We start from the raw sequence: 27515 nt of genomic DNA, 5'->3' as shown, positions 1-27515 counted from the left end.
GGCTACATTGTCAACCTTCCAGCACGATACTCCTGTATGAAGGAGCAAGCTGAGACTGTATAGTCTGCAGCATGGACCACTAGGGTCTATGAAAGACAACAACAAACGGAGCTACTGTCCGTTGAGACTGAGGGTCTAAAACAGCTGGTGCGGCAACAGACGGAGTTACTGCCTGTTGCGGTACCACCTTGCCTCTCTGGGAGGTGTGCAGTTGTCGTACTGCAGCAAGTCCGAACTGACCCAGTGCCAATGGCTACACCTAGGAGTTGGACTTGCGCGGAAGGGACCGACTTGCACTTAAAAGCTGCAAGATTTGGTCCATGGTTTCTGCGAGAAACCTCTTCCGCAGACGAGGAATAAATGGGCTCTCTCGTCTTTGTGTGGGTGGGGTGATCACGTCGGCTACGTGAGTGGGTACACCCGAAACCACGGAGGGAAACGTCTGTTCGTCGATCAAGGCCTGATGAACCCATAAGTCCTTCGACGTTACTTCTCCCCTGGGCTTGGGAGCTTGTAAGAGGTCCCAGACTAGGCGAACAACTGGCACGAACAGACGAACCCTCGAACGCAACACTGTAACACTTTGCGCTTATCACTTTATCACTTTTGAATTTCTGTTTGCACTTATTTCACTGAACTCGAAACTTTAAGTGGTTTGTACCTGAAACACGCAATTCTATCCTTCATTAAAAGTTAGTAATTGCGAAAACAGTATTACAATGTAACAGAAAAACATAATGAAAGATAAAAAATTCAGTGGCTGGAAAAGAGACTGAACACTAGATCAAATAAACTACGTTTAAAATCTCTCACCGCATAAAGCCTGGGAACAAGAATAAAACTCTAGAAACGTTTACCTTCTTCCCCTAAAGAGACTAGGGAGAAGAGCAAAAACGATAACAACGTTACCCGCTTGAACGAAACGTTTATCCTCCTCTCTCTCCCTCCGTCTCTATCTCTCTCTCTCTCTCTCTTGACTTAGAACCTGAGAGATGAGCCCAATTATATATATCGTTAAAACATATTATTGTTAAAGGAAAAAAAAACTGAAAGATTTCCCAAATAAAAAGTTCCTTTATTAGAATTAAAACCATTTAAGCTAAGAAAGAATGAACAAAACGCTAGAATCGGTTTACTCTTACTGCAACGTGAAACCGTGAATACTCTCTCTCTATCGTAACGATAGAGCGCAAGTTGAACGTTCTGAACGTCAACAACTGCGGAGACAAAACAAAACGTTAGTTCAACTTTGAAAACAGTACGAGACTATCAAAGAAATTCTTTCAAAAACATTAAAATAGCATAAAATCTTAACAGGTAAAAACGATATGACGGGCTCAATGTTAATTAACTTCGGTTCCAAGAAAAGACCGCCTACTATTAGGAAAGGTCGCATATAAACAAACATAAAAATTAATTTTAATAAGTTTATAATAAAAGGAAGTTAATCGAAGAGGCCTATAAAAGGCGGAGAGATATAAAATAAATCTATAACTTTGTTAAGCAAAATTAAGAAAGAGAGTCTATACTCTCTTCGACACCAACACTTCCGTCTAAGGGAAGGGTCGGCCATTTAAAAGTGAAAGAGAGTTCATACTCTCTTCGTCACCAAAATTAAATCAAATTAATTCCAAAAACTTGCTAAGCTAATGATAAAGCTTCCTGAATAGCGAAGGCTAAACTCTAGAGCAAATACATCACCAAATCGTGAACAATAACTCCAGAATCAACAGCGTATCCAAGTAGGTCTAGCCGGTGGCACGACAGAGGAAAAATTGAGGTGGTGTTGACAAGAAGTACTGGAGTACCTGACCACAGATGGCGCTGTTGTGTACACCCCCATCTGTATAGCGATCGCTGGCATATCCCGACCGTAGATTTCTGTCGGGCAACAGAGTTGACAGCTACATGATCATCGGGTAAGATTAATATTGAAAAACTTTTCTACAGTTATAAAACATTAAAGTTAAAAAAACAGTGCACAAATCAAATATCCAAACCCTTTGATTTCAAGTTGTCTGCAATTCTGCAAGTTTCTTGGCATTTTTTTATTGTGATAAATATAAGAAAATGTCATCTTAACATCGCTAACTGATGAGGCAATAAAATAAACTCCTAAACATTCCATAACTGGAAATAGACAAGAAAATACAGGAGCACAACCATTTTAACCAATGAATAACAGCTTCAATGAGATCAGCAGTGAACTTTTTCATCAACTCAAAAAACACATAAAACAAATTAGATCCAAAGTCCCTGAATGGGTACACTAGTAAACCCCCCACCCCCAAATTCTTAATAAGGATATTCTAATCTCATTATCTAAATGTAAAAATTATTAAACAAAAATATTTTCAGAACAATTTCTTTGAATAACAATATAAATGATAAAAATTATAAACATTACCTATGGTGAATATAAAGTAGGATCAAGCCATATCATATAATTTGGTTCTTAAATGCTGCTTTTCTAAACTCATAAAAACTGAAAAAGATCCAATATCCAAAAGCAGAGAATAATTTTTGATACGCAGTCAAGTAGTATCCCATATATGTAGAACCAACAATTTTTGCAAAAGTATAATCAAATGAATGAATATTCATTCATAAAATAAAAATGTCTTTGTAAATTTAAAAATGCTTGTATCTGTCCAGGAGTAAAACATTAACCAAAAGGTCCAACTAATTTGTTTACAAAAGCCAATGCAATAAATAAGTAAATCATTTATACAAGACTATTTCTGACAATTCATATGAAAGTTTCATTACAACTAGATTGATTCCCCACTTAGGAAAACTGATCAACTACAGAAACAAACCTATAAATAAAGATAACAGTTCCTAAGATGGTGGGAAATCTTGATGAAGAGTCACAACCACCTGGCCACTTATCTGATATCTACAGTAATGGAGCAAGTAACCGTTTGCTTGAAATCACAAGGGTTTCCAGAAAACTGACCAATTACAGAAACAAACCTATAAATAGAGGTTTCAGTTCCTAAGATGGTGGGAAATCTTGATGAAGAGTCACAACAACCTGGCCACTTATCTGATATCTACTGTGATGGAGCAAGTGACCGTTTGCTTGAAATCACAAGGGTTTGCAGAAAACTGATCAATTATAGAAACAAACCTATAAATGAAGATAACAGTTCCTAAGATGGTGGGAAATCTTGATGAAGAGTCACAACGACCTGGCCACTTATCTGATATCTGCAGTAACGGCGCAAGTAACCGTTTGCTTGAAATCATAAGGGTTTCCAGAAAACTGATCAATTATATAAACAAACCTATAAATAAAGATAACAGTTCCTAAGATGGTGGAAAATCTTGATGAAGAGTCACAATAACCTGGCCACTTATCTGAAATCTGCAGTAACGGCGCAAGTAACCGTTTGCTTGAAATCACAAGGGTTTGCATATTTCAACAGCAAGTAACCATTTGCTTGAAATCAAAAGGGTTTGCATATTTCAACAAGAGTGGGACGATGGGTCATGGTCCGTTGTTATCATGACATACAAAAAACCAAATTACCTTACCTGTGTCACACCTTCCGCTCTGACAGTTGTGTAAATATCCCATAATCTGGAGGTGAAGCTGTCGACCCTGACAGTGCTGTTGACCAAGAAGGGATTCAGTAAAGTGCTCAAACATTTTTAGGAAATAAAATGGATATGACAAAGCAAAAATCCCAACAGGCTACATAAAATTACAGTATTTTCATTAAATAAAATGGATATGAAGAGCAAAGTCACGAAAGGCTACATAAAATTACAGTACAGTGATGCCTCAGCATACGAAAGTAATCCGTTCAGGATACGGTTTCGTATGCTGATTTTTTCGTATCCTGAGTCGCGTTTTACATGTAAATAGCCTAATCTGTTCCAAGCCTTATGAAAAGACACCTTTTCTTTCATAAACACGCTAAACTGTAGTAATAAACATGCAATGCAGCCATTTCTATCATTTAATAATTAACCCAACCGTTAAAAACAGCCTAATCCATTCCAAAATCCACCATGATATTATTAAATAATGTAGTTATAGCCTAGTTATCCCCTCCAAGCCCTAAGAAAACGGTCCGTTTTCTTTATTACTGTATAAAAGTTACGGTACTGTATGTAAAGCATTTGGATCAGTGAAGGTGTATTGTTACCTGTACAGTACACCTAAATTTAGGGTTGATACCCTGAAAAAAAAGGTAGTTAATCAACAAAAAAGTTGAAACTTTTTAAAATTACTCTCAGCGACGAGTTGGGATCTCGTACGCTTTTCGTATCCTGAAAATTTTTTCGTATACTGGGGCATAAAAATCTTCGGATCGCTTTTCGTACCCTGAATTTTTCGTAAGCAGAAACTTTCGTATCCAGAGGTATCACTGTATTTTCATTAAGTAAAATGGATATGAAAGAGCAAAATCATGATAGGTTACATAAAATTACAATACTTTCATTAAATACAATGAATATGAAAGAGCAAAATCATAATAGGCTCCATAAAATTACAGCACTTTGATTAAATATCAATGTTCCGGTCGGTACCAAACAAAATTATAATAAGAATAAAAACCTCAAATTAGAATCAACATGAAATTCTCTTAATACAAAAATCAATTCAGATTGGTTTCCATAAAGAAACTAAGCTTACACAAACAAATCTAAAGACAACGATTAAGTAATAATAATACAGTAATAAAAGATTAAAAATCCTCAATATGATATTTTGATTATAAAATAAATTTTTGAATATACTTACCCGGTGAATATATAGCTGCAACTCTGTTGCTCGACAGACAAAATCTACGGAAAAACTCGCCAGCGATCGCTACACAGGTTGCGGGTGTGCCCAACAGCGCCATCTGTCGACCAGATACCCAGCTCTTATGTAAACAAAGACTCAATTTTCTCCTCGTCCCACTGCGTCTCTATTGGGGAGGAAGGGAGGGTCATTTAATTTATATTCACCGGGTAAGTATATTCAAAAATTTATTTTATAATCAAAATATCATTTTTAAATATTTAACTTAGCCGGTGAATATATAGCTGATTCACACCCAGGATGGTGGGTAGAGACCAGTAATATATGTTTACATTTTATGAGCTAAGAGTTTTTTATTTCATTTTAGAAGTTATCAAAATAACAAAAACAAAATAAATAGGTACCTGGTAAGGAAGTCGACTTGAACAATTACTCTGCCTTTTAAGTACGTCTTCCTTACGGAGCCTCGCGATCCTCTTAGGATGCTGATCGACCCATAGGAGCTGAAGTATCAAGGGTTGCAACCCATACAACAGGACCTCATCAAACCCCTAATCTAGGCGCTCTCAAGAAATGACTTTGACCACCCGCCAAATCAACCAGGATGCGAAAGGCTTCTTAGCCTTCCGGACAACCCATAAAAAAAACAACATTTCAAGAGACAGATTAAAAGGATAAGGAATTAGGGAATTGTAGTGGTTGAGCCCTCACCCACTACTGCACTCGCTGCTACGAATGGTCCCAGTGTGTAGCAGTTCTTGTAAAGAGACTGGACATCTTTCAAGTAAAATGACGCGAACACTGACTTGCTTCTCCAATAGGTTGCGTCGATTATACTTTGCAGAGATATATTTTGCTTAAAGGCCACGGAAGTTGTTACAGCTCTAACTTCGTGCGTCTTCACCTTAAGCAAAGTTCGGTCTTCCTCACTCAGATGTGAATGAGCTTCTCGTATTAACAATCTGATAAAGTCTGACCAAGCATTCTTTGACATAGGCAAGGATGGTTTCTTAACTGAACACCAGAAAGCTTCAGATTGGCCTCGTAAAGGCTTAGTACGCTTTAAATAGAACTTAAGAGCTCTAACAGGGCATAAGACTCTTTCTAGTTCATTGCCTACGATCTCCGATAAGCTGGGGATATCGAAAGATTTAGGCCAAGGCCGAGAAGGCAGCTCATTTTTGGCTAGAAAACCAAGTTGCAGCGAACAAGTGGCTTTTTCTGACGAAAATCCGATGTTCTTGCTGAAGGCATGAATCTCACTGACTCTTTTAGCCGAGGCTAAGCATACCAGGAAAAGAGTCTTAAGAGTGAGATCTTTCAGGGAGGTTGATTGTAACGGCTCCAACCTGTCTGACATGAAGAATCTTAGTACCACGTCTAAATTCCATCCAGGGGTAGCCAAACGACGCTCCTTGGTGGTCTCAAAAGACTTAAGGAGGTCTTGCAGATCTTTATGTTTGGAAAGATCTAAGCCTCTATGCCGGAAGACCGATGCCAACATGCTTCTGTAGCCCTTGATAGTGGGAGCTGAAAGGGATCGTCCTTTTCTCAGGTATAAGAGAAAAACAGCTATTTGAGCTACAGAGGTACTGGTCGAGGATACAGAAACTGACTTGCACCAGTCTCGGAAGACTTCCCACTTCGATTGGTAGACTCTAATGGAAGACGCTCTCCTTGCTCTAGCAATCGCACTGGCTGCTTCCTTCGAAAAGCCTCTAGCTCTCGAGAGTCTTTCGATAGTCTGAAGGCAGTCAGACGAAGTGCGTGGAGGCTTTGGAGTACCTTCTTTACGTGTGGCTGACGTAGAAGGTCTACCCTTAGAGGAAGACTACTGGGAACGTCTACTAACCATCGAAGTATCTCGGTGAACCATTCTCTCGCGGGCCAGAGGGAAGCAACTAACGTCAACCTTGTCCCTTCGTGAGAGGCGAACTTCTGCAGTACCTTGTTGACAATCTTGAACGGTGGGAATGCGTAGAGATCCAGATGTGACCAATCTAGGAGGAAAGCATCTATATGTATTGCTGCTGGGTCCGGGACTGGAGAGCAATAGATTGGAAGCCTCTTGGTCAGCGAGGTTGCAAAGAGATCTATGGATGGTTTACCCCAAGTGGCCCAAAGTCTCTTGCACACATCCTTGTGGAGGGTCCATTCGGTTGGAATTACTTGCCCTTTCCGACTGAGACAATCTGCTATGACGTTCAAGTCGCCTTGGATGAACCTCGTTACTAGGGAGATGTCTTGACCTTTTGACCAGATGAGCAGGTCCCTTGCGATCTCGTACAACGTCAGTGAGTGGGTACCTCCTTGTTTGGAGATGTACGCCAAGGCCGTGGTGTTGTCCGAGTTAACTTCCACCACTTTGCCTCGAAGGAGAGACTTGAAGCTTTTCAAGGCCAGATGTACTGCCAACAGCTCCTTGCAGTTGATATGCATGCTCCTCTGACTCGAGTTCCACAGTCCTGAGCATTCCCGACCGTCTAGTGTCGCGCCCCAGCCCACGTCCGATGCGTCCGAGAAGAGAACGTGGTTGGGAGTCTGAACAGCCAGGGGAAGACCCTCTCTTAGGTTGATATTGTCCTTCCACCAAGTCAGACAAGACTTTATCTTTTCGGAAACCGGGATCGAGACCGCTTCTAGCGTCTTGTCCTTTTTCCAGTGAAAAGCTAGATGGTATGAAGAGGACGGAGGTGTAGTCTTCCTAGTGACACAAATTGTTCCACGGATGACAGCGTCCCTACCAGACTCATCCACAGCCTGACTGAGCAGCGTTCCTTCTTCAGCATCTTCTGGATGGATAGCAAGGCTTGATCTATTCTGGGGGCTGATCGTCTTGTTGTTCAGCAACGTCCTCATCAGAGGGTTCCTCATCCGAAAACTGATGAGGAAACGGCAACGGAGTGGGCAACGTCTGGCTCGCTGAGTCCGGTCGCACTGGTGGATGCGTGACGGAGCCGGACGCAACATCCTGGAACTGCTGCACAGTCTGTGAACTGTCAACAACCATGGGTGCGCGAGGAAGCACAGCGTCAACCCGAGACTGTCTAGATCGTCTGGGTTGTGCAGTCAACACCCTACCGGGTTGCTGAGGTTGACGCACTGCGTCAAAACAAGTCACCTCTGCTGGTTGTTGAACGTCCTGAACGTCAACAACCACCTCCGAGCGTCGCTTAACGTCAACGTGCGGCTGGCAACCCACACTGGGTCGCATCGGTGGAGGAACCACCTCAACTGGCAGACGCGAGTAGGTTACCTCAGCGTCAACAGGGCGCACAACCGACCGGTTGGAAGGTTGTTGGCCAGAAGGTTCGGTAGCAACCTTCTCCGCATTAAAGTCCTCTATCAAGGACGCAAGCTTGGACTGCATGTCTTGCAGCAAAGCCCATTTAGGGTCTACGGGAGCAGGTGCGGCAACAGACGGGGTTAGCGACTGAGGCGGTACCGCTTTTCATCCCTGAAAGCCTTGTTTATGCATGACATAATTGTACAGCAAAACTTCAAAGGCTCGAAAACAGCTGTGAAGTTGACCTGTAAAAAACTTGGAGCGTCTCCTGGCCAGGCGCCAGGGAGAGTCTACGAGATTTGAGAAGTCTATCTGGGCAGAGGCATGAACTCCCAAGCCGAGAACTTCTCTCGTGTCATATCAGACTCTCGCTCTATAAGCCAGTTTAAAAGAAGGGAAAGCAAAGGCTGTATCCCCCAAACTCCTCCTGGTGAAAAACCAGTCGCCTAGCCAACGTAAAGCTCTCTAGGAGAGCGAGAGAGCACTAGCTTAAAAACAACGGCTTCGAAGTAGCTAGGCCTAGTGTAAGCTCTGACGTTTAGGCGAACGAGGAGCAGCAGTTACAAAAAGATCCGGACAAAGATCCTTAAAAAAAATCATCATGATTTAATTAAAGTCCATAGGGGGCTAAGCAGCTTTAGGCTCCTCTCCATCCGACAGAGTCCTCATGGGAATATCAGTAGGAGGGGGAACAGCAACTTCCTCATCTACAGGAACCTTGTCCGATAAAAGGTGAGTCTCAAGCAAGGGAGAGACCTACCGTGGTGGCAATGCTTTACAAGCAGAGTCCACACTCACTGGTGCATTAGTAGCGGACCAGAACGCAACGTCATGTAACTGCTTGACAGTCTGTGAACTGTCAACCACAACAGGTGCGTGAGGACGCACAGCGTCCACTCGAGACTGCTTTGACTGCCTAGACTGAGCAGTCAAAACAACTCTAGAATGCGGAGGTTGACGCACAGCGTCAAAACAAGTCAACTCCCATTGTTAGTGAACGTCTTGAACGTCAACAGGAGCATCAGCAAGTGGCCTAACGTCCAAATGCGGCTGAAAAACCACACGAGACCGCATCGAGTGTGGTTCTAAACAACCTGACTGACGTGACTTAGCTACGCCAACGTCAACAGTAAGCACAAGGGAACGTTAGGTTGGCTGAAAGCCAGGATATCGATGAGATAAACGGCTAGACTCAACAGACTAATCGGCAGAATAGTCTTCCATAAGGGAGGCAAGCATATTCTGCATGTCTTGCCATACAACCCATTAAGGATCAACGGAAATGGTTGTGGTAAGAGACGAGGGTAACGTCTGTGACCGCAACACTTTGCCAACAAAAAAGACTCTCGGAGTCTGTGTTACGCTTTTGTTAGGCGGCGAGCAGTTATCCGATGACTGCATAGGGTCAGAGCTGTCCTAATGGCTGTAACCAGGATGCTGGACCTGTCCTGAAAGGACTGACTTTCGCTTAAGGGCTTCGAAACCTTGTGACAGGTTTCTTATGCGAAAAGCCTTCGGATGACGAGGAGAAACAACGTCTCTCTCGTCTTATGGTAGGGGAGATCTTGGTAAGATACACCCGATACCATAGAGGGAAAACGTCTGTTCGTTGATCAAGGCCTCTCGAACCCATAAGTCGTTCGACATTACTTCTCCCCTGGACTTGGGAGCATGCAAGAGGTCCCGGACTAGGTGAACGACAGGCACGAACAGACGAACCCTCGGACGCAACACTGTAACACTTTGCGCATATCACTTTATCACTTCGATTTTCTGTTTTGCACTTACTTCACTGAAATCGAAACTTTTACTGATTTCTACCTGAAAAACGCAATTCTACCCTTCATTAAAAGGTAGAAATTGCGAAATCAGTCATATAATGCAAGCTCATTAATACCAGCAAAAAACAGAAAACATATTTTAAGATAAAAAATTCAGTGGCTGGGAAAGAGACTAAACACTAGTTCATATAAACTACGTTTTCAATCTCTCACCGCACATAGCCTGGGGACGAGAATAAAAAACTAAAAACGTTTTATCCTTCCTCCCCGTACAGAGACTAGGGACGAGAGTAACTCGAGAACAACGTTACCCGCTTGAACGAAACGTTTTCTCTCCTCTCTCTCCCTCCGTCTCTATCTCTCTCTCTCTTTCTCTCTAGATTTCGCACCTAAGAGAAGAGCCCAATTATATCTCGTCAAAAAAACATGTTATTTGACTAAAGGAAAAAACTGAAAGGTTTTTCAAATAAAAAGTTCCTTTAAAATAGAATTTAAAACATTTAAGCTAAGAAAGAATGAACAAAACGTCAGAATCGATTTACTCTTACTGCAAAGTGAAACCGTGATACACTCTCTCTCTATCGTAACAATAGAGCGCATGTTGAACGTCCTGAATGTCAACAACTGCGTAGCATAAATAAACTAAACGTTAGTTCATCTTTGAAAACAGTACGAAGACTATCAAAGAAAATCTTTCATAAAATATTACATTTAAAAAGTTTTAAATCCTTAGCTCTTTAAAAACTATTTACGATATAAAGGGCTCAACGTTGATTAACTTCGGTTTCCAAGTTAGGACCGCCTACTCTCAGGAAAGGTCGCATATAAACAAAACATTAAAATTTATTTTTATATGTTTATAATAAATGGAAAGTTAATCGAAGAGGCCTAATAAAGGCGGAGAGATATAAAATATATAGAGGAAAATCTATAAATAATTTATAACGTGATAAGATAATTACTAAAAGCCTAAACACACTTCCGTTTAAGGGAAGGGTCGGCCATTTAAAAGTGAAAGAAAGTCCATACTCTCTTTGTCACCATAATTAAATCTATCCAAAACGAGTTCAAGATTTAAGATGAAGATAAAACACCTGCATTGCGAAAGCTCAAAACCAGAATATAGTACTTCACCAATATGATGTGAAAAACTCCAGTTTAGCAACAGCGAGTAAAGTACGTCTTGTCGACACGTCGACAGAGAGAAAATTGAGTCTTTGTTTACATAAGAGCTGGGTATCTGGTCGACAGATGGCGCTGTTGGGCACACCCGCAACCTGTGTAGCGATCGCTGGCGAGTTTTTCCGTAGATTTTGTCTGTCGAGCAACAGAGTTGCAGCTATATATTCACCGGCTAAGTTAAATATTTAAAAAAAAATATTAATCCAAAATAAAAATAACTTTTAGATGTGAAATTTTAGATTGTATTCACTCACGTTTCCTACACAGAAAAATTCTTATAAAATCAGATAGGGGTCTAACTATTGAAAATAAATAAATATAATTCAAAATCAAAACAACTTTCAGAAGCATCATTTCAGATAACATTCACCATATGTTCACCTATGCAATACAACACTTAATCTCGTAAAAACAAGGTCTAACTCTTGAAATTAACAAAAACTAAAACGATACTCACTTTTTGAGAGTTGATTCTAAAAATTCATGATCATGAGCTACTCTGTGCATCAGGATATTGATGAGGGGCTGCATTTTGACCACGCGTTCAAACTCTCTCTTGGGAAAGGCCGACGGCAAAAGAAAAAACGGGGCAAACTCCAACTTATCGGCATCATATCTATCTCTGTATCTCATGCCAGCACCTAAATAAGGCAAAGACAAAACCAGATGAATGGTAAGTACATTATTAAATTATCCTATAGTACTTATCATCATTAATAACTCTACTTTCTCTAGGGATGTTTACTGATAAGCATACAATTAACTCCATATTCATTTATATAACCAACTAGCCTTACTGAACCTAGTTTAAAGACTTCATCATCATCATTATCATCTCCTCCTACGCCTATTGACGCAAAGGGCCTCTGTGCGATTTCGCGATTGAGCTTTTAAATCGATACTTCTCCATTCATCATATACTTCACGCTTCACAGTCCTCAGCCATGTAAGCCTGAGTCTACCAACTCTTCTAGTACCTCGAGGAGCACGGTTGAAAGTTTGGCGAACTAATCTCTCTTGGGAAGCGTGAAGTGCATGCCCAAACCATCTCCATCTACCCACCACCATGATCTCATCCACAAATGGCACTCAAGTAAACCCTCTTACAGTTTCTTTTCTAATCCTGTATTGCCATTTCTTCTGAGGGCTTTATTCTCAAGTTTTACTCACTCTACCCTACTTACCCTATATTTTGTTATCTTGAAATAATGCAATTGTCTTGAACAATATACTTAACTCTTCACCAACAACCCACTACTTGCACGTAGTATTTATCAACAATCTTCAAAGGTCTGAAACACTTCATTCTAATGCCAAACAGATTAAATTATTACACCCATCTATTTTATATTACTGTCTTCACAGTTTAAAGTATTCAATCTTTTCCTAGATATTAAGTGAAAGACAGGTGTACAGTAGTTCACCTTCTATGGCAACTCCAGTCCCATTCATTCAACTTTGGGCTGAAAAAGCAATTGTAGCAAGGATGGGGAGAAAGAGGGGTGAAGTTTTACAGAGGAACGAGGACAACAGTATGCTAGTGGTTGAAGTTAAAGTGAGAGTAAAGTATAAAGACAGGTGAAGAAAGTGGCAGACATCCCTTCCCATAAGCCAGAGCCACTTAAATACTTTGTTAATAAGCTACTATTGTTGAGCAAGCCTAAGAATAAGTTTTATAAATGACAAATGATTTTATTCTTGTTGTTAAACCAGCCTAAAAACATTTATGTATAAAAGAAGGGTGTCTATTCTTGTAGGATCAGACATTAAAAAATTTCACTGCAATGCAGTACAAATAATTATACACTTCCACTCACATAAAAACAAATTTCATGTACATTAATTCTATACAGTATTTTGAATCAAAACAGATACTCTTACTGTATTAAGCAACATTAGAGCAAATATAACACATTCAACATATAAAACAAACAACTACTGGAAAAAGTAATATGTACTTCCCCCGTTTTATCTTACCATGCAATAAAGCAAAATCCTTAGCTTTAGGAACGATCTCATTCAAAACTTCGTCGGGGATTGGTACCGGCATACATCCCTCTAAGACACGTGTAGTTTTATCACAGGAGAGGGACTTCTGAAACAAATAAATATATACTCTTCAAGTTCCTTCAATGAAATCTTATTTACAAATCTTCAAAAGCTACAAAATTATCCATAATGAATACAGTACAGGACAGTGGCCTCATACACAATGCATTTGTTCCAAGGTATGAAATTCCAAATACAGTAATGGTAAAATGTTATTTTGATTATAAAATAAATTTTTGAATATACTTACCCGGTGATTATATAGCTGCAACTCTGTTGCTCGACAGACAACTCTACGGAAAAACTCGCCAGCGATCGCTACACAGGTTGCGGGTGTGCCCAACAGCGCCATCTGTCGACCAGATACCCAGCTCTCAATGTAAACAAAGACTCAATTTTCTCCTCGTCCCACTGCGTCTCTATTGGGGAGGAAGGGAGGGTCATTTAATTTATAATCACCGGGTAAGTATATTCAAAAATTTATTTTATAATCAAAATAACATTTTTCAATATTTAACTTAGCCGGTGATTATATAGCTGATTCACACCCAGGATGGTGGGTAGAGACCAGTAATATATGTTTACAGTACACTTTTATGAGCTAAGAGTTTTTTATTTCATTTTAGAAGTTATCAAAATAACAAAAACAAAATAAATAGGTACCTGGTAAGGAAGTCGACTTGAACAATTACTCTGCCTTTTAAGTACGTCTTCCTTATGGAGCCTCACGATCCTCTTAGGATGCTGATCGACCCCTAGGATCTGAAGTATCAAGGGTTGCAACCCATACAACAGGACCTCATCAAACCCCTAATCTAGGCGCTCTCAAGAAATGACTTTGACCACCCGCCAAATCAACCAGGATGCGAAAGGCTTCTTAGCCTTCCGGACAACCCATAAAAAAACAACATTTCAAGAGACAGATTAAAAGGATAAGGAATTAGGGAATTGTAGTGGTTGAGCCCTCACCCACTACTGCACTCGCTGCTACGAATGGTCCCAGTGTGTAGCAGTTCTTGTAAAGAGACTGGACATCTTTCAAGTAAAATGACGCGAACACTGACTTGCTTCTCCAATAGGTTGCGTCCATTATACTTTGCAGAGATATATTTTGCTTAAAGGCCACGGAAGTTGTTACAGCTCTAACTTCGTGCGTCTTCACCTTAAGCAAAGTTCGGTCTTCCTCACTCAGATGTGAATGAGCTTCTCGTATTAACAATCTGATAAAGTCTGACCAAGCATTCTTTGACAAAGGCAAGGATGGTTTCTAAACTGAACACCATAAAGCTTCAGATTGGCCTTGTAAAGGTTTAGTACGCTTTAAATAGAACTTAAGAGCTCTAACAGGGCATAAGACTCTTTCTAGTTCATTTCCTACGATCTCCGATAAGCTGGGGATATCGAAAGATTTAGGCCAAGGCCGAGAAGGCAGCTCATTTTTGGCTAGAAAACCAAGTTGTAGCGAACAAGTGGCTTTTTCTGACGAAAATCCGATGTTCTTGCTGAAGGCATGAGTCTCACTGACTCTTTTAGCCGAGGCTAAGCATACCAGGAAAAGAGTCTTAAGAGTGAGATCTTTCAGGGAGGCTGATTGTAACGGCTCCAACCTGTCTGACATGAAGAATCTTAGTACCACGTCTAAATTCCATCCAGGGGTAGCCAAACGACGCTCCTTGGTGGTCTCAAAAGACTTAAGGAGGTCTTGCAGATCTTTATGTTTGGAAAGATCTAAGCCTCTATGCCGGAAGACCGATGCCAACATGCTTCTGTAGCCCTTGATAGTGGGAGCTGAAAGGGATCGTCCTTTTCTCAGGTATAAGAGAAAAACAGCTATTTGAGCTACAGAGGTACTGGTCGAGGATACAGAAACTGACTTGCACCAGTCTCGGAAGACGCTCTCCTTGCTCTAGCAATCGCACTGGCTGCTTCCTTCGAAAAGCCTCTAGCTCTCGAGAGTCTTTCGATAGTCTGAAGGCAGTCAGACGAAGAGCGTGGAGGCTTTGGAGTACCTTCTTTACGTGTGGCTGACGTAGAAGGTCTACCCTTAGAGGAAGACTACTGGGAACGTCTACTAACCATTGAAGTATCTCGGTGAACCATTCTCTCGCGGGCCAGAGGGAAGCAACTAACGTCAACCTTGTCCCTTCGTGAGAGGCGATCTTTTGCAGTACCTTGTTGACAATCTTGAACGGTGGGAATGCGTAGAGATCCAGATGTGACCAATCTAAGAGGAAAGCATCTATATGTATTGCTGCTGGGTCCGGGACTGGAGAGCAATAGATTGGAAGCCTCTTGGTCAGCGAGGTTGCAAAGAGATCTATGGATGGTTTTACCCCAAGTGGCCCAAAGTCTCTTGCACACATCCTTGTGGAGGGTCCATTCGGTTGGAATTACTTGCCCTTTCCGACTGAGACAATCTGCTATGACGTTCAAGTCGCCTTGGATGAACCTCGTTACTAGGGAGATGTCTTGACCTTTTGACCAGATGAGCAGGTCCCTTGCGATCTCGTACAACGTCAGTGAGTGGGTACCTCCTTGTTTGGAGATGTACGCCAAGGCCGTGGTGATGTCCGAGTTAACTTCCACCACTTTGCCTCGAAGGAGAGACTTGAAGCTTTTCAAGGCCAGATGTACTGCCAACAGCTCCTTGCAGTTGATATGCATGCTCCTCTGACTCGAGTTCCACAGTCCTGAGCATTCCCGACCGTCTAGTGTCGCGCCCCAGCCCACGTCCGATGCGTCCGAGAAGAGAACGTGGTAGGGAGTCTGAACAGCCAGGGGAAGACCCTCTCTTAGGTTGATATTGTCCTTCCACCAAGTCAGACAAGACTTTATCTTTTCGGAAACCGGGATCGAGACCGCTTCTAGCGTCTTGTCCTTTTTCCAGTGAAAAGCTAGATGGTATTGAAGAGGACGGAGGTGTAGTCTTCCTAGTGACACAAATTGTTCCACGGATGACAGCGTCCCTACCAGACTCATCCACAGCCTGACTGAGCAGCGTTCCTTCTTCAGCATCTTCTGGATGGATAGCAGGGCTTGATCTATTCTGGGGGCTGATCGTCTTGTTGTTCAGCAACGTCCTCATCAGAGGGTTCCTCATCCGAAAACTGATGAGGAAACGGCAACGGAGTGGGCAACATCTGGCTCGCTGAGTCCAGTCGCACTGGTGCATGCGTGACGGAGCCGGACGCAACATCATGGAACTGCTGCACAGTCTGTGAACTGTCAACAACCATGGGTGCGCGAGGAAGCACAGCGTCAACCCGAGACTGTCTAGACCGTCTGGGTTGTGCAGTCAACACCCTACCGGGTTGCTGAGGTTGACGCACTGCGTCAAAACAAGTCACCTCTGCTGGTTGTTGAACGTCCTGAACGTCAGCAACCACCTCCGAGGGTCGCTTAACGTCAACGTGCGGCTGGCAACCCACACTGGGTCGCATCGGTGGAGGAACCACCTCAACTGGCAGACGCGAGTAGGTTACCTCAGCGTCAACAGGGCGCACAACCGACCGGTTGGAAGGTTGTTGGCCAGAAGGTTCGGTAGCAACCTTCTCCGCATTAAAGTCCTCTATCAAGGACGCAAGCTTGGACTGCATGTCTTGCAGCAAAGCCCATTTAGGGTCTACGGGAGCAGGTGTGGCAACAGACGGGGTTAGCGACTGAGGCGGTACCGCTTACCATCCCTCAAAGCCTTGTTATGCATGACATAATTGTACAGCAAAACTTCAAAGGCTCGAAAACAGCTGTGAAGTTGACCTGTAAAAAACTTGGAGCGTCTCCTGGCCAGGCGCCAGGGAGAGTCTACCAGAATTGAGAAGTCTATCTGGGCAGAGGCATGAACTCCCAAGCCGAGAACTTCTCTCGTGTCATATCAGACTCTCGCTCTATAAACCAGTTTAAAAGAAGGGAAAGCAAAGGCTGTATCCCCCAAACTCCTCCTGGTGAAAAACCAGTCGCCTAGCCAACGTAAAGCTCTCTAGGAGAGCGAGAGAGCACTAGCTTAAAAACAACGGCTTCGAAGTAGCTAGGCCTAGTGTAAGCTCTGACGTTTAGGCGAACGAGGAGCAGCAGTTACAAAAAGATCCGGACAAAGATCCTTAAAAAAATCATCATGATTTAATTAAAGTCCATAGGGGGCTAAGCAGCTTTAGGCTCCTCTCCATCTGACAGAGTCCTCAAGGGAATATCAGTAGGAGGGGGAACAGCAACTTCCTCATCTACAGGAACCTTGTCCGATAAAAGCTGAGTCTCAAGCAAGGGAGAGACCTACCGTGGTGGCAATGCTTTACAAGCAGAGTCCACACTCACTGGTGCATTAGTAGCGGACCAGAACGCAACGTCATGTAACTGCTTGACAGTCTGTGAACTGTCAACCACAACAGGTGCGTGAGGACGCACAGCGTCCACTCGAGACTGCTTTGACTGCCTAGACTGAGCAGTCAAAACAACTCTAGAATGCGGAGGTTGACGCACAGCGTCAAAACAAGTCAACTCCGATTGTTAGTGAACGTCTTGAACGTCAACAGGAGCATCAGCAAGTGGCCTAACGTCCAAATGCGGCTGAAAAACCACACGAGACCGCATCGAGTGTGGTTCTAAACAACCTGACTGACGTGACTAAGCTACGCCAACGTCAACAGTAAGCACAAAGGAACGTTAGGTTGGCTGAAAGCCAATATATCGATGAGATAAACGGCTAGACTCAACGGACTAATCGGCAGAATAGTCTTCCATAAGGGAGGCAAGCATATACTGCATGTCTTGCCATACAACCCATTAAGGATCAACGGAAATGGTTGTGGTAAGAGACGAGGGTAACGTCTGTGACCGCAACACTTTGCCAACAAAAAAAGACTCTCGGAGTCTGTGTTACGCTTTTGTTAGGCGGCAAGCAGTTATCCGATGACTGCATAGGGTCAGAGCTGTCCTAATGGTTGTAACCAGGACGCTGGACCTGTCCTGAGAGGACTGACTTTCGCTTAAGGGCTTCGAAACCTTGTGACAGGTTTCTTATGCGAAAAGCCTTTGGATGACGAGGAGAAACAACGTCTCTCTCGTCTTATGGTAGGGAGATCTTGGTAAGATACACCCGATACCATAGAGGGAAAACGTCTGTTCGTTGATCAAGGCCTCTCGAACCCATAAGTCGTTTGACATTACTTCTCCCCTGGGCTTGGGAGCATGCAAGAGGTCCCGGACTAGGTGAACGACAGGCACGAACAGACGAACCCTCGGACGCAACACTGTAACACTTTGCGCATATCACTTTATCCCTTCGAATTTCTGTTTTGCACTTATATCACTGAAATCGAAACTTTTACTGATTTCTACCTGAAACACGCAATTCTACCCTTCATTAAAAGGTAGTAATTGCGAAATCAGTCGTATAATGCAAGCTCATTAATACCAGCAAAAAACAGAAAACATATTTTAAGATAAAAAAATCAGTGGCTGGGAAAGAGACTAAACACTAGTTCATATAACTACGTTTTCAATCTCTCACCGCACATAGCCTGGGGACGAGAATAAAAAACTAAAAACGTTTTATCCTTCCTCCCCGTACAGCGACTAGGGACGAGAGTAACTCGAGAACAACGTTACCCGCTTGAACGGAACGTTTTCTCTCCTCTCTCTCCCTCCGTCTCTATCTCTCTCTCTCTTTCTCTCTTGATTTCGCACCTAAGAGAAGAGCCCAATTATATTTCGTCAAAAAAACATGTTATTAGACTAAAGGAAAAAACTGAAAGGTTTTTCAATTAAAAAGTTCCTTTAAAATAAAATTTAAAACATTTAAGCTAAGAAAGAATGAACAAAACGTCAGAATCGATTTACTCTTACTGCAAAGTGAAACCGTGATACACTCTCTCTCTATCGTAACGATAGAGCGCATGTTGAACGTCCTGAACGTCAACAGCTGCGTAGCATAAATAAACTAAACGTTAGTTCATCTTTGAAAACAGTACGAAGACTATCAAAGAAATTCTTTCATAAAATATTACATTTAAAAAGTTTTAAATCCTTAGCTCTTTAAAAGCTTATTACAATATAAAGGGCTCAACGTTGATTAACTTCGGTTTCCAAGTTAGGACCGCCTACTCTCAGGAAAGGTCGCATATAAACAAAACATTAAAATTTATTTTTATATGTTTATAATAAATGGAAAGTTAATCGAAGAGGCCTAATAAAGGCAGAGAGATATAAAATATATAGAGGAAAATCTATAACGTGATAAGATAATTACTAAAAGCCTAAACACACTTCCGTCTAAGGGAAGGGTCGGCCATTTAAAAGTGAAAGAAAGTCCATACTCTCTTTGTCACCATAATTAAATCTATCCAAAACGAGTTCAAGATTTAAGATGAAGATAAAACACCTGCATAGCGAAAGCTCAAAACTAGAATATAGTACTTCACCAAATAGATGTGAAAAACTCCAGTTTAGCAACAGCGAGTAAAGTACGTCTTGTCGACACCTCGACAGAGAGAAAATTGAGTCTTTGTTTACATTGAGAGCTGGGTATCTGGTCGACAGATAGCGCTGTTGGGCACACCCGCAACCTGTGTAGCGATCGCTGGCGAGTTTTTCCGTAGAGTTGTCTGTCGAGCAACAGAGTTGCAGCTATATAATCACCGGCTAAGTTAAATATTGAAAAATACAATATACAGTACTTATATACTGTACATTAAATAGATACACTACATTATTTAGATAAAATAAATACCCATTTATTATAGTTTCTTTAAAAGTTATAAATAAGATGTCAAAAAAATTTAATATATTTATGCATCAGCCATTTTCCATTTGCCATGTTGAGAGAATGGAAAATGGCTGTCTGCTAAAGAAGGTGATGAATGCAAGAGTTGATGGGAGAAGTACAAGAGGAAGGCCAAGGTTTGGGTGGATGGATGGTGTGAAGAAAGCTCTGGGTGATAGGAGGATAGATGTGAGAGAGGCAAGAGAGCGTGCTAGAAATAGGAATGAATAGCGAGCGATTATGACGCAGTTCCGGTAGGCCCTGCTGCTTCCTCCGGTGCCTTAGATGACCGCGGAGGCAGCAGCAGTAGGGGATTCAGCACTATGAAGCTTCATCTGTAGTGGATAATGTGAGAGGTTGGGCTGTGGCACCCTAGCAGTACCAGCTGAACTCGGTTAAGTCCCTGGTTAGGCTGGAGGAACGTAGAGAGTAGAGGTCCCCTTTTTTTTGTTTTGTTTCATTTGTTGATGTCGCCTACCCCCCAAAATTGGGGGAAGTGCCTTTGGTATATGTATGTATGTATTTATGCATCATAATTCAGTGTTTGTATAATTAGTGATACATAACCTCTCTGAAGATTAACAATTTATATGTTGTGCTGCACTACATCAGCATACAACAGGTTCGTCAACTTGTTGGGAACTTTGAGAGAAAAAAGAAAGACGAAATGTGACTTCTCATGAAAGATCATGGGAAGAGGGGAACAAAAGACATTGCTGGCACTGCTTTTGTCAAAATATTGTAATTTTCCTTTCAGAAATTATTATCATTATTACTGCCTAAGCTACAACTCTAGTTGGAAAAGGAGGCTGCTACAAGGCCAATGACTCCAACAGGAAAATAGCCCAGCGAGGAAAGGAAATAAATAGACGATATGAAAAATAATGAACAATTAGAATATCTTAAAAATAGTAACAACAAAAATGATCTTTCATATATAAACTATAAAAAAAACTTATGTCACCCCATTCAACATAAAAAAATTTGTTGCAAGTTTGAACTCCTGAAGTTCTACCGATTCAACTACCCGATTAGGATACTACCGCTAGAGAGTTATGGAGTTCTTTGACTGGCCAGACAGTAATATATTGGATCCTTCTCTCTGGTTACAGTTCATTTTCCCTTTGCCTACACATACATCGAACAGTCTGGCCTATTCTTTACAAATTCTCCTCTGTCCTCATACACCTGACAACATTGAGATTACCAACATTCTTCTCTCAAAGGGTTAACTTCTGCACAGTAATTGTTCAGTGGCCACTTTCCTCCTGGTAAGGGTAGAAGATTCTTTAGCTATGGTAAGTAGCTCTTCTAGGAGGACACTTCGAAATCAAACTATTGTTCTCTAGTCTTGGGTAGTGCCATAATCTCCATACCATAGTCTTCCACTGTCTTGAGTTAGAGTTCACTTGTTTGAGGGTACACTCGGGCACACTATTCTATCTTATTTCTCTTCCTCTTGCTTTGTTAAAGTTTCTAGTTCATATAGGAAATATTTATTTTAATGCTGTAACTGTTCTTAAAATACTTCTTCTCTATACATTATTCTCTGGGATGCATAATAAATCCATGGAAAATTACACAAAATATCAGTATCCTATGATCCGAGTTATTTTTCATTTGTTTGTCGACATTCTACGATTCCAATATATTCGCTCCTGTTTGTTCGTGTGCCCGGGGGGCTTAGCCATCTAGTTCTGTAAACTGGAAAGGGAGGTCACCCCCATAGGTCTGTGACATGGGAACTACTAGGTTAGGTAAGGTGTGGTAGATTTTATGCCCTTTTGAATGTATCCCAAAATTTATAAAGCTATATATTTCACCTTTTGCCACCTACAACCCATGGGAGGATACAAGCTAAATTCTGAATATACTTTTAGGATACAAGCTACATTAGCACCAACGTATTTGTTTCCTCAAATTCCCAAAGCAACAAGTTATATGCTTTATCTAGACACCAATAGCATATGTTCATGTGTTGTACCATTCACAAGCCTCCCAACAGCGAGGAGTCTTGGCGTGGTGAGGTACACTTCGAGACGTGTGAGGTGACTTATGTTTTCAGGTGTTGGAGTGGCTTTGTTTGTGTGTGTATTAGTCTGTAACACCCATTTGCTTTTAAGCAAACCTATCCGTCGATTGCATACATAATCGTGGTGTCAACACGGATAGCAAAGTGTCAGGCCCCTGACTGGATGGCTGCAGATTTGAACCCGTGTCATAGACTTCTGCGAAGTCTGAGCTAGCTGCCCTAACCAACTTGGCCATCGAGGCTCTAAAAATAACCTGAAAGCAATAAGCACGAGAAAAAAAAAATTCTTCTGTAGCTAAAAGGGTAATAAAACTATTAATTGCAATCTGTAAATGGAAATGTAGGCGAGAAAACGCTCAGACAAAAATATACTGACGACATTTTACAAATTTTAAACATAACTTATAACAGGGAAAACACCTATAATACCAATCATATTAGTTGCATTTCATATTCATTAAATAAAATGGTTCACACAGAGTTCTATCATTTGATATCGGTGACTTATAGATGCTAAACATTCACCAAGACTACTGAATAAGTTCACTAGGGTCTAGCCTATTGGGTAGTGTTAGGCCCTGACAAAAGCAGGCTGGAGGCGTATGAAGATCGGCGGACACATGTTGGTTTAGGCATAGAATAACAGTAAGTTCAGTCGAACTGTCCTAACCCAAAGTACTAAGGCCCAACATGAAATATCTCGATTAGCCTTACCTACATTGGCTTGTCCTTACCTGGGGCCAACCACCCCCTTTGACACCTAACCATCCCAATTACCTCTAGTAGTTTGTAGGTATGTCTGCCATTCTACAAACTGACCAATATTTTTATTACAAAACATTCAAATTTCAATAATGCATCTTCTTGAATTTTCAAGGACAGTATTATCCAATAATTATGTGTAATTTTGAAGTCTATATTAAGTGTTAAGCAATCTCTTACTTGAAAGCCTAAAGAAAACAGTCAACTTCTAATATACTAGGCGTAACATGAATTTACTTTAAAAGGGGTGTATGTATGATAGTGGCCACCTGTATGTAAAATTATGTCCAACTTAGAATGTGGCAGTGTTAGAGGGGGTAGCAGGGAGGCGTTAGCTCCCCCAGCCCTTAGGTAAGTAGGTAAGGACACGGCTTGTAGGCTAGGTTAGGGGCGAAAGTTTAGGTTGTTATTATTATTATTATCATTATTACTATCCAAGCTACAACCCTTGTTGGAAAAGCAAGATGCTGTAAGCCCAAAGGCTCCAACAGGGAAAAATAGCCCAGTGAGGAAAGGAAATAAGAAAATAAATAAATGATGAGAATAAATTAACAATATATCATCTAAAACAGTAAAAGCGTGAAAAGATATGTCCTATATAAACTATTAACAACGTCAAAAACAGATATGTCATATATAAAGTATAAAAAGACTCATGTCAGCCTGGTCAACTTAAAACATTTGCTCCAACTTTGAACTTTTGAAGTTCTACTGATTCAACTACTAGATTAGGAAGATCATTCCACAACTTGGTAGGTTAGTTGATGTCCATTTATAATGAACTCGAGAGGAACTGGCCGCTGATATACAAAGGCTCCTAAAATAATTATGTAACCCATACCATAGTTTGGCCATAACCAGAATAGGTTAGGCAATAATATCCTCAACATTTAAAGACACCCCCCTAAAATAAAATAGAAACAATTAACGAAACAAAGATATTATACAAAGGCACGCTTTCAATACTAAATGATGATAATGGTAGTTTTTATAACAGAAATAATAAAACGTCAGACATTATGTAACATCTACCAAAGTACCCACCAAGTTAGGCTAGATATCGGGAGATAAGTCTCCCTTTCACCATCTTAATTCAAGCGTAAAATACTTTAATTTCATAATTACCTCGTCGAATATATTCCCGTTAGAACAGCAGTCACTGCCACAAGTTGCCATTTTGAACTGGCATGAGTTTCACGAACAAAATGAATTGAGGAATAATGACACTTGTCGAGACCGACGACGTCTACCCTTGCGGAGACCTGTTTAGTTACTGATATGTTATTGTCATCGTGACCTCAACATGTTTGGGCATATTTTGATTTCACCGTGACGTCATCAGCTCTTCTTCTTCTTCTTCTTAAAGCTGGGAATTCACTAATGGCCTCGATTATACGGTTTAGCCTCCATATATTTTCTAAGAGATGGTTCGTTTCGTAACCCGGGTGTTGTGCTATGTACTGAGAGGCAAGTACATTCAATATTTATTGAATGTCATGCAACATTTTTCACTGTAGGGGCATACGAGCTATGATTAAAATGGCATCTTCTGCTATTATTACCATAAGACAGGTAGTTAACGGCAGTACACAAAGCTGATGTTAATTCTGTATACAGAATATTTGCATTTACCATGTTAACTCTCACGGGTTAGGACTGCAAGCAGCCTTTTTGGTATTTAGAACTGCTTACTGCGTCTTTTTGAGTTTCCAAAAATATATAGGGTCCTTGGAGTGAAATTTCACAAACTACGTCCAATTCCCTTTTCAATAATATGCCCCTCTTAATAAATGCGACCAATCCTGGCCATAAAAGTATAGCAAATGACAAATATATAAATTTTGATACATGAATCAGAAGAAACGCGTCCGGATTTGTTATAGATAAAGCAATAGTTGCATGAAAGTAGGCTACAGTGGATACAAACTTTTCTTCTTTACTCTTAATTTAGGATAATAGTAGTTACTTTCAATTCAAAACTAGTAAAGCTACAGTCATTTCAATGATCCTTTCTCTTTAAGATACCGACTGAAATTATCACACATTGACAGCAAAGGAAAAGATAAATTGATTTTCAAGTGCCTGTCCTCAAAATTTTAGCCTTCATTACCATATTTGGCATGCATATCATATTGATTATTCAATAGACTATTGCCTAAATTCTTCAAAAGCATGCGATATCGTTCTTGTACCAAAGTATTTTAATTTTGCAAAGAGTTTTCTTTCGTGTCACGCTAAATCAACTTTTATTGTAGCCTACGTACCAACATGTAGTTCAGAAAAAAGAGAATTCAAAGTAAGGTATCACATGCTCGAATAAGCTATTTTATACACTTTAATTATGGCATATTCGTGTCAAAATGAAGAACATTTTATGACAGGTAATAACATTTTTTAATTTGTTCAATTCTCTTTTCGGGAGATTTATTAATATGACCACTTCAAAATTTGTTACATAAATTACAAAGGAATTGATATTACATACTTAAACATTTATTCAAACCAACCACTTGCTTTTTCATACTATAAAAAAAAGTCTATTTCTTTTAGCGAGTCATATTTGCACCGACTCGCAGCGGTGCCCTTTTAGGTCGGAAAAGTTTCCTGAACGCTGATTGGTTGGACAAGATAATTCTAACCAATCAGCGACCAGGAAACTTTTCCGAGCTAAAAGGGCACCGTTGTGAGTCGGTGCAAATATGACTCGCTAAAAGAAATGGACTATAGTGCTATCCATAACATTCGCTTATCCATCTCTTTAGTTTCCAATTATCGCCATTATTCAATTCTTGCTCACGTCTAAGATCTATTTTTTTCTCTTGAAAACATACCCAGATTCTTCCATTGGTTTATGTAGTTTTTCTTCACTATTCCCAGGCAATATGTATCATATGCAATTATCAGCCATTCACTACTTTTATACGCAGCTCATATCCTTATCCCTAAATTTCGCCTTTATATCAAATGCCCTTTAAAGGTTTAAAGGCCGCGCATGAATGGCAGAGGCAAGGGACAATGACATTGACCTATCAAGCAGGACAATTCTAGACTGACCATATTACATATGATCAGCTCCCAAGGCCCCTCTCCACCCAAGCTAGGCCATGGAGGGCCAGGCAATGGCTGCTGATGACTCAGCAGATAGACCTATAGGTATCCCCAAACCTTCTTCATCCTAAGCTCACAAGGCCGGTGAGATTGCAGCGACCAATGGAACTAACGAATTTGAGCATTCCTTGAACTCCAGTCTGGCAATTAACAAGCAAGGACGTTACCACCAGGCCACCATAACCCTTTCTCTAATCTCTTGCACTACTAAATCACTAAGGAATTTTTTTTCAGCCATGGAGGCATAAGAAACTGGCTTAGATTCACCTTTACACCAATCAAGTCTCTTTTAACCCCATTGGTAAGGGTAGAAGAGACTCCTTAGGTATGGCAAGCAGCTCTTCTAGGAGAAGGACACTTCATAACCTCTGTACCATGGTCTTCCACTGTCTTGGTTAGAGTTCTCTTGCTTGAGGGTACACTAGGGCACACTATTCTATCCCATTTCTCTTCCTCTTGTTTTGTTAAAGTTTTTATAGTTGATAGAGAAAATATTTATTCTAATGTTACTGTTCTTAACTTATTTTATTTTTAATAATAATAATAATAATAATAATAATAATACAAAAAACATACTTTGTTACTGCATATTCTCAGTCGATTTAACCACCTATAACTATATACAAACAGACTTTGTTGCACATATCAGTGTCCTCGACATAGCCTCTGTTGTTTCTGTAATAAGTTTTTTTTCTAGGCCTACTTAAGCCAAATTGAGCTTTCCCCTTTATTTTTCAACTTTTCACATGATTATTTTGTAACAAACATCATGTCAATATAAAAAGAGGGTCACCCTCTTTTTTACTGCCATGGCCTCTTCTCTTCCTGCCTCTTACTTTTGTATTCATGTCACCTATCATAACCACGCATTCATATATGTTAGAACCAGTCAGACAGAAATTCGAACTCCAAGAGATCTTTCAAATTCATTTTCAGCGATTCACGAGTCCAATTCGCTTCTCCCCCAACTACGCACAGTCTTACACATAAAATTAGAATAACCACATTTGTATTATTTCTTCTATCAGTAGTTCCCAGTCTTCCTCACATTATACAAGTGCTGCCTCTGACAAAACTTTTCGCCTTTCAATTTCGCCACAAAACAACCTCATTACTTATGTTTCTTTTATTATTGCACACACCGTCATAAGTCTCTACTAGTCTTAAATAAATAAACTGCCATATATTTCTTCTCCTCTATATCACATTAACACACATCTAAAACCTATTTCGTCACGACTTTGCTATACACACACACACACACACCCAAACACACACACACACACACATATATATATATATATATATATATATATATATATATACACATATATATACATATATATATATATATATATATATATATATATATATATATATATATATATATATATATATATAGCTTTCTGAGTGGGAAAACCTTAATGTGGTGAAAGATTGTGTGTATCGCCATGATTAGAGTCGTAAGGAAAATGGCTAAACGGATTATGGTGGCCTATTGAAAGCGTTCCTGATTGGCACTCGCCAGATTGGGGTTCGAGTCCAGCTAAACCGCAATGGTTTCTATAGTGTCTGCAACCTCACCATGCTTGTGAGCTAAGGATGGAGGGTTTGGGAGACCCATTGCCTGGCCCTCCCTGGTCCTAGCATGAATGGAGGGGTGGCTTGGGCACTGATCATATGGTCAGTCTCTAGGGCATTGTCTTGCTTGCTAGGGCAATGTCACCTGTCCCTTACCTCTGCCATTCATGAGTGGCCTTTAAACCTTTAAACCCCAGACAGAACTAACAATATCTGAGGCT

The 27515-nt window shown here is 40.7% G+C and overlaps 1 protein-coding gene across 1 annotated transcript in view; it reads right to left on the bottom strand.

The window, feature by feature from the left end:
- LOC137618255 (glutathione synthetase-like) overlaps nt 1-24274 on the bottom strand; it is a 99569-nt gene extending 75295 nt beyond the window's left edge. Inside the window, 4 exon segments of the mRNA XM_068348416.1 lie at nt 3541-3616; nt 11466-11649; nt 12986-13103; nt 23731-24274. Coding sequence (XP_068204517.1) covers nt 3541-3616; nt 11466-11649; nt 12986-13103; nt 23731-23781 — 429 coding nt within the window. The 5' untranslated portion in view covers nt 23782-24274.
- Nucleotides 24275-27515: the final 3241 nt, after the last annotated feature.

This window comes from Palaemon carinicauda, chromosome 24 (assembly GCF_036898095.1).
Source record: "Palaemon carinicauda isolate YSFRI2023 chromosome 24, ASM3689809v2, whole genome shotgun sequence".
Taxonomy (NCBI): Eukaryota; Metazoa; Arthropoda; class Malacostraca; order Decapoda; family Palaemonidae; genus Palaemon; species Palaemon carinicauda.
This window is presented reverse-complemented; position numbering and strand designations above follow the sequence as displayed.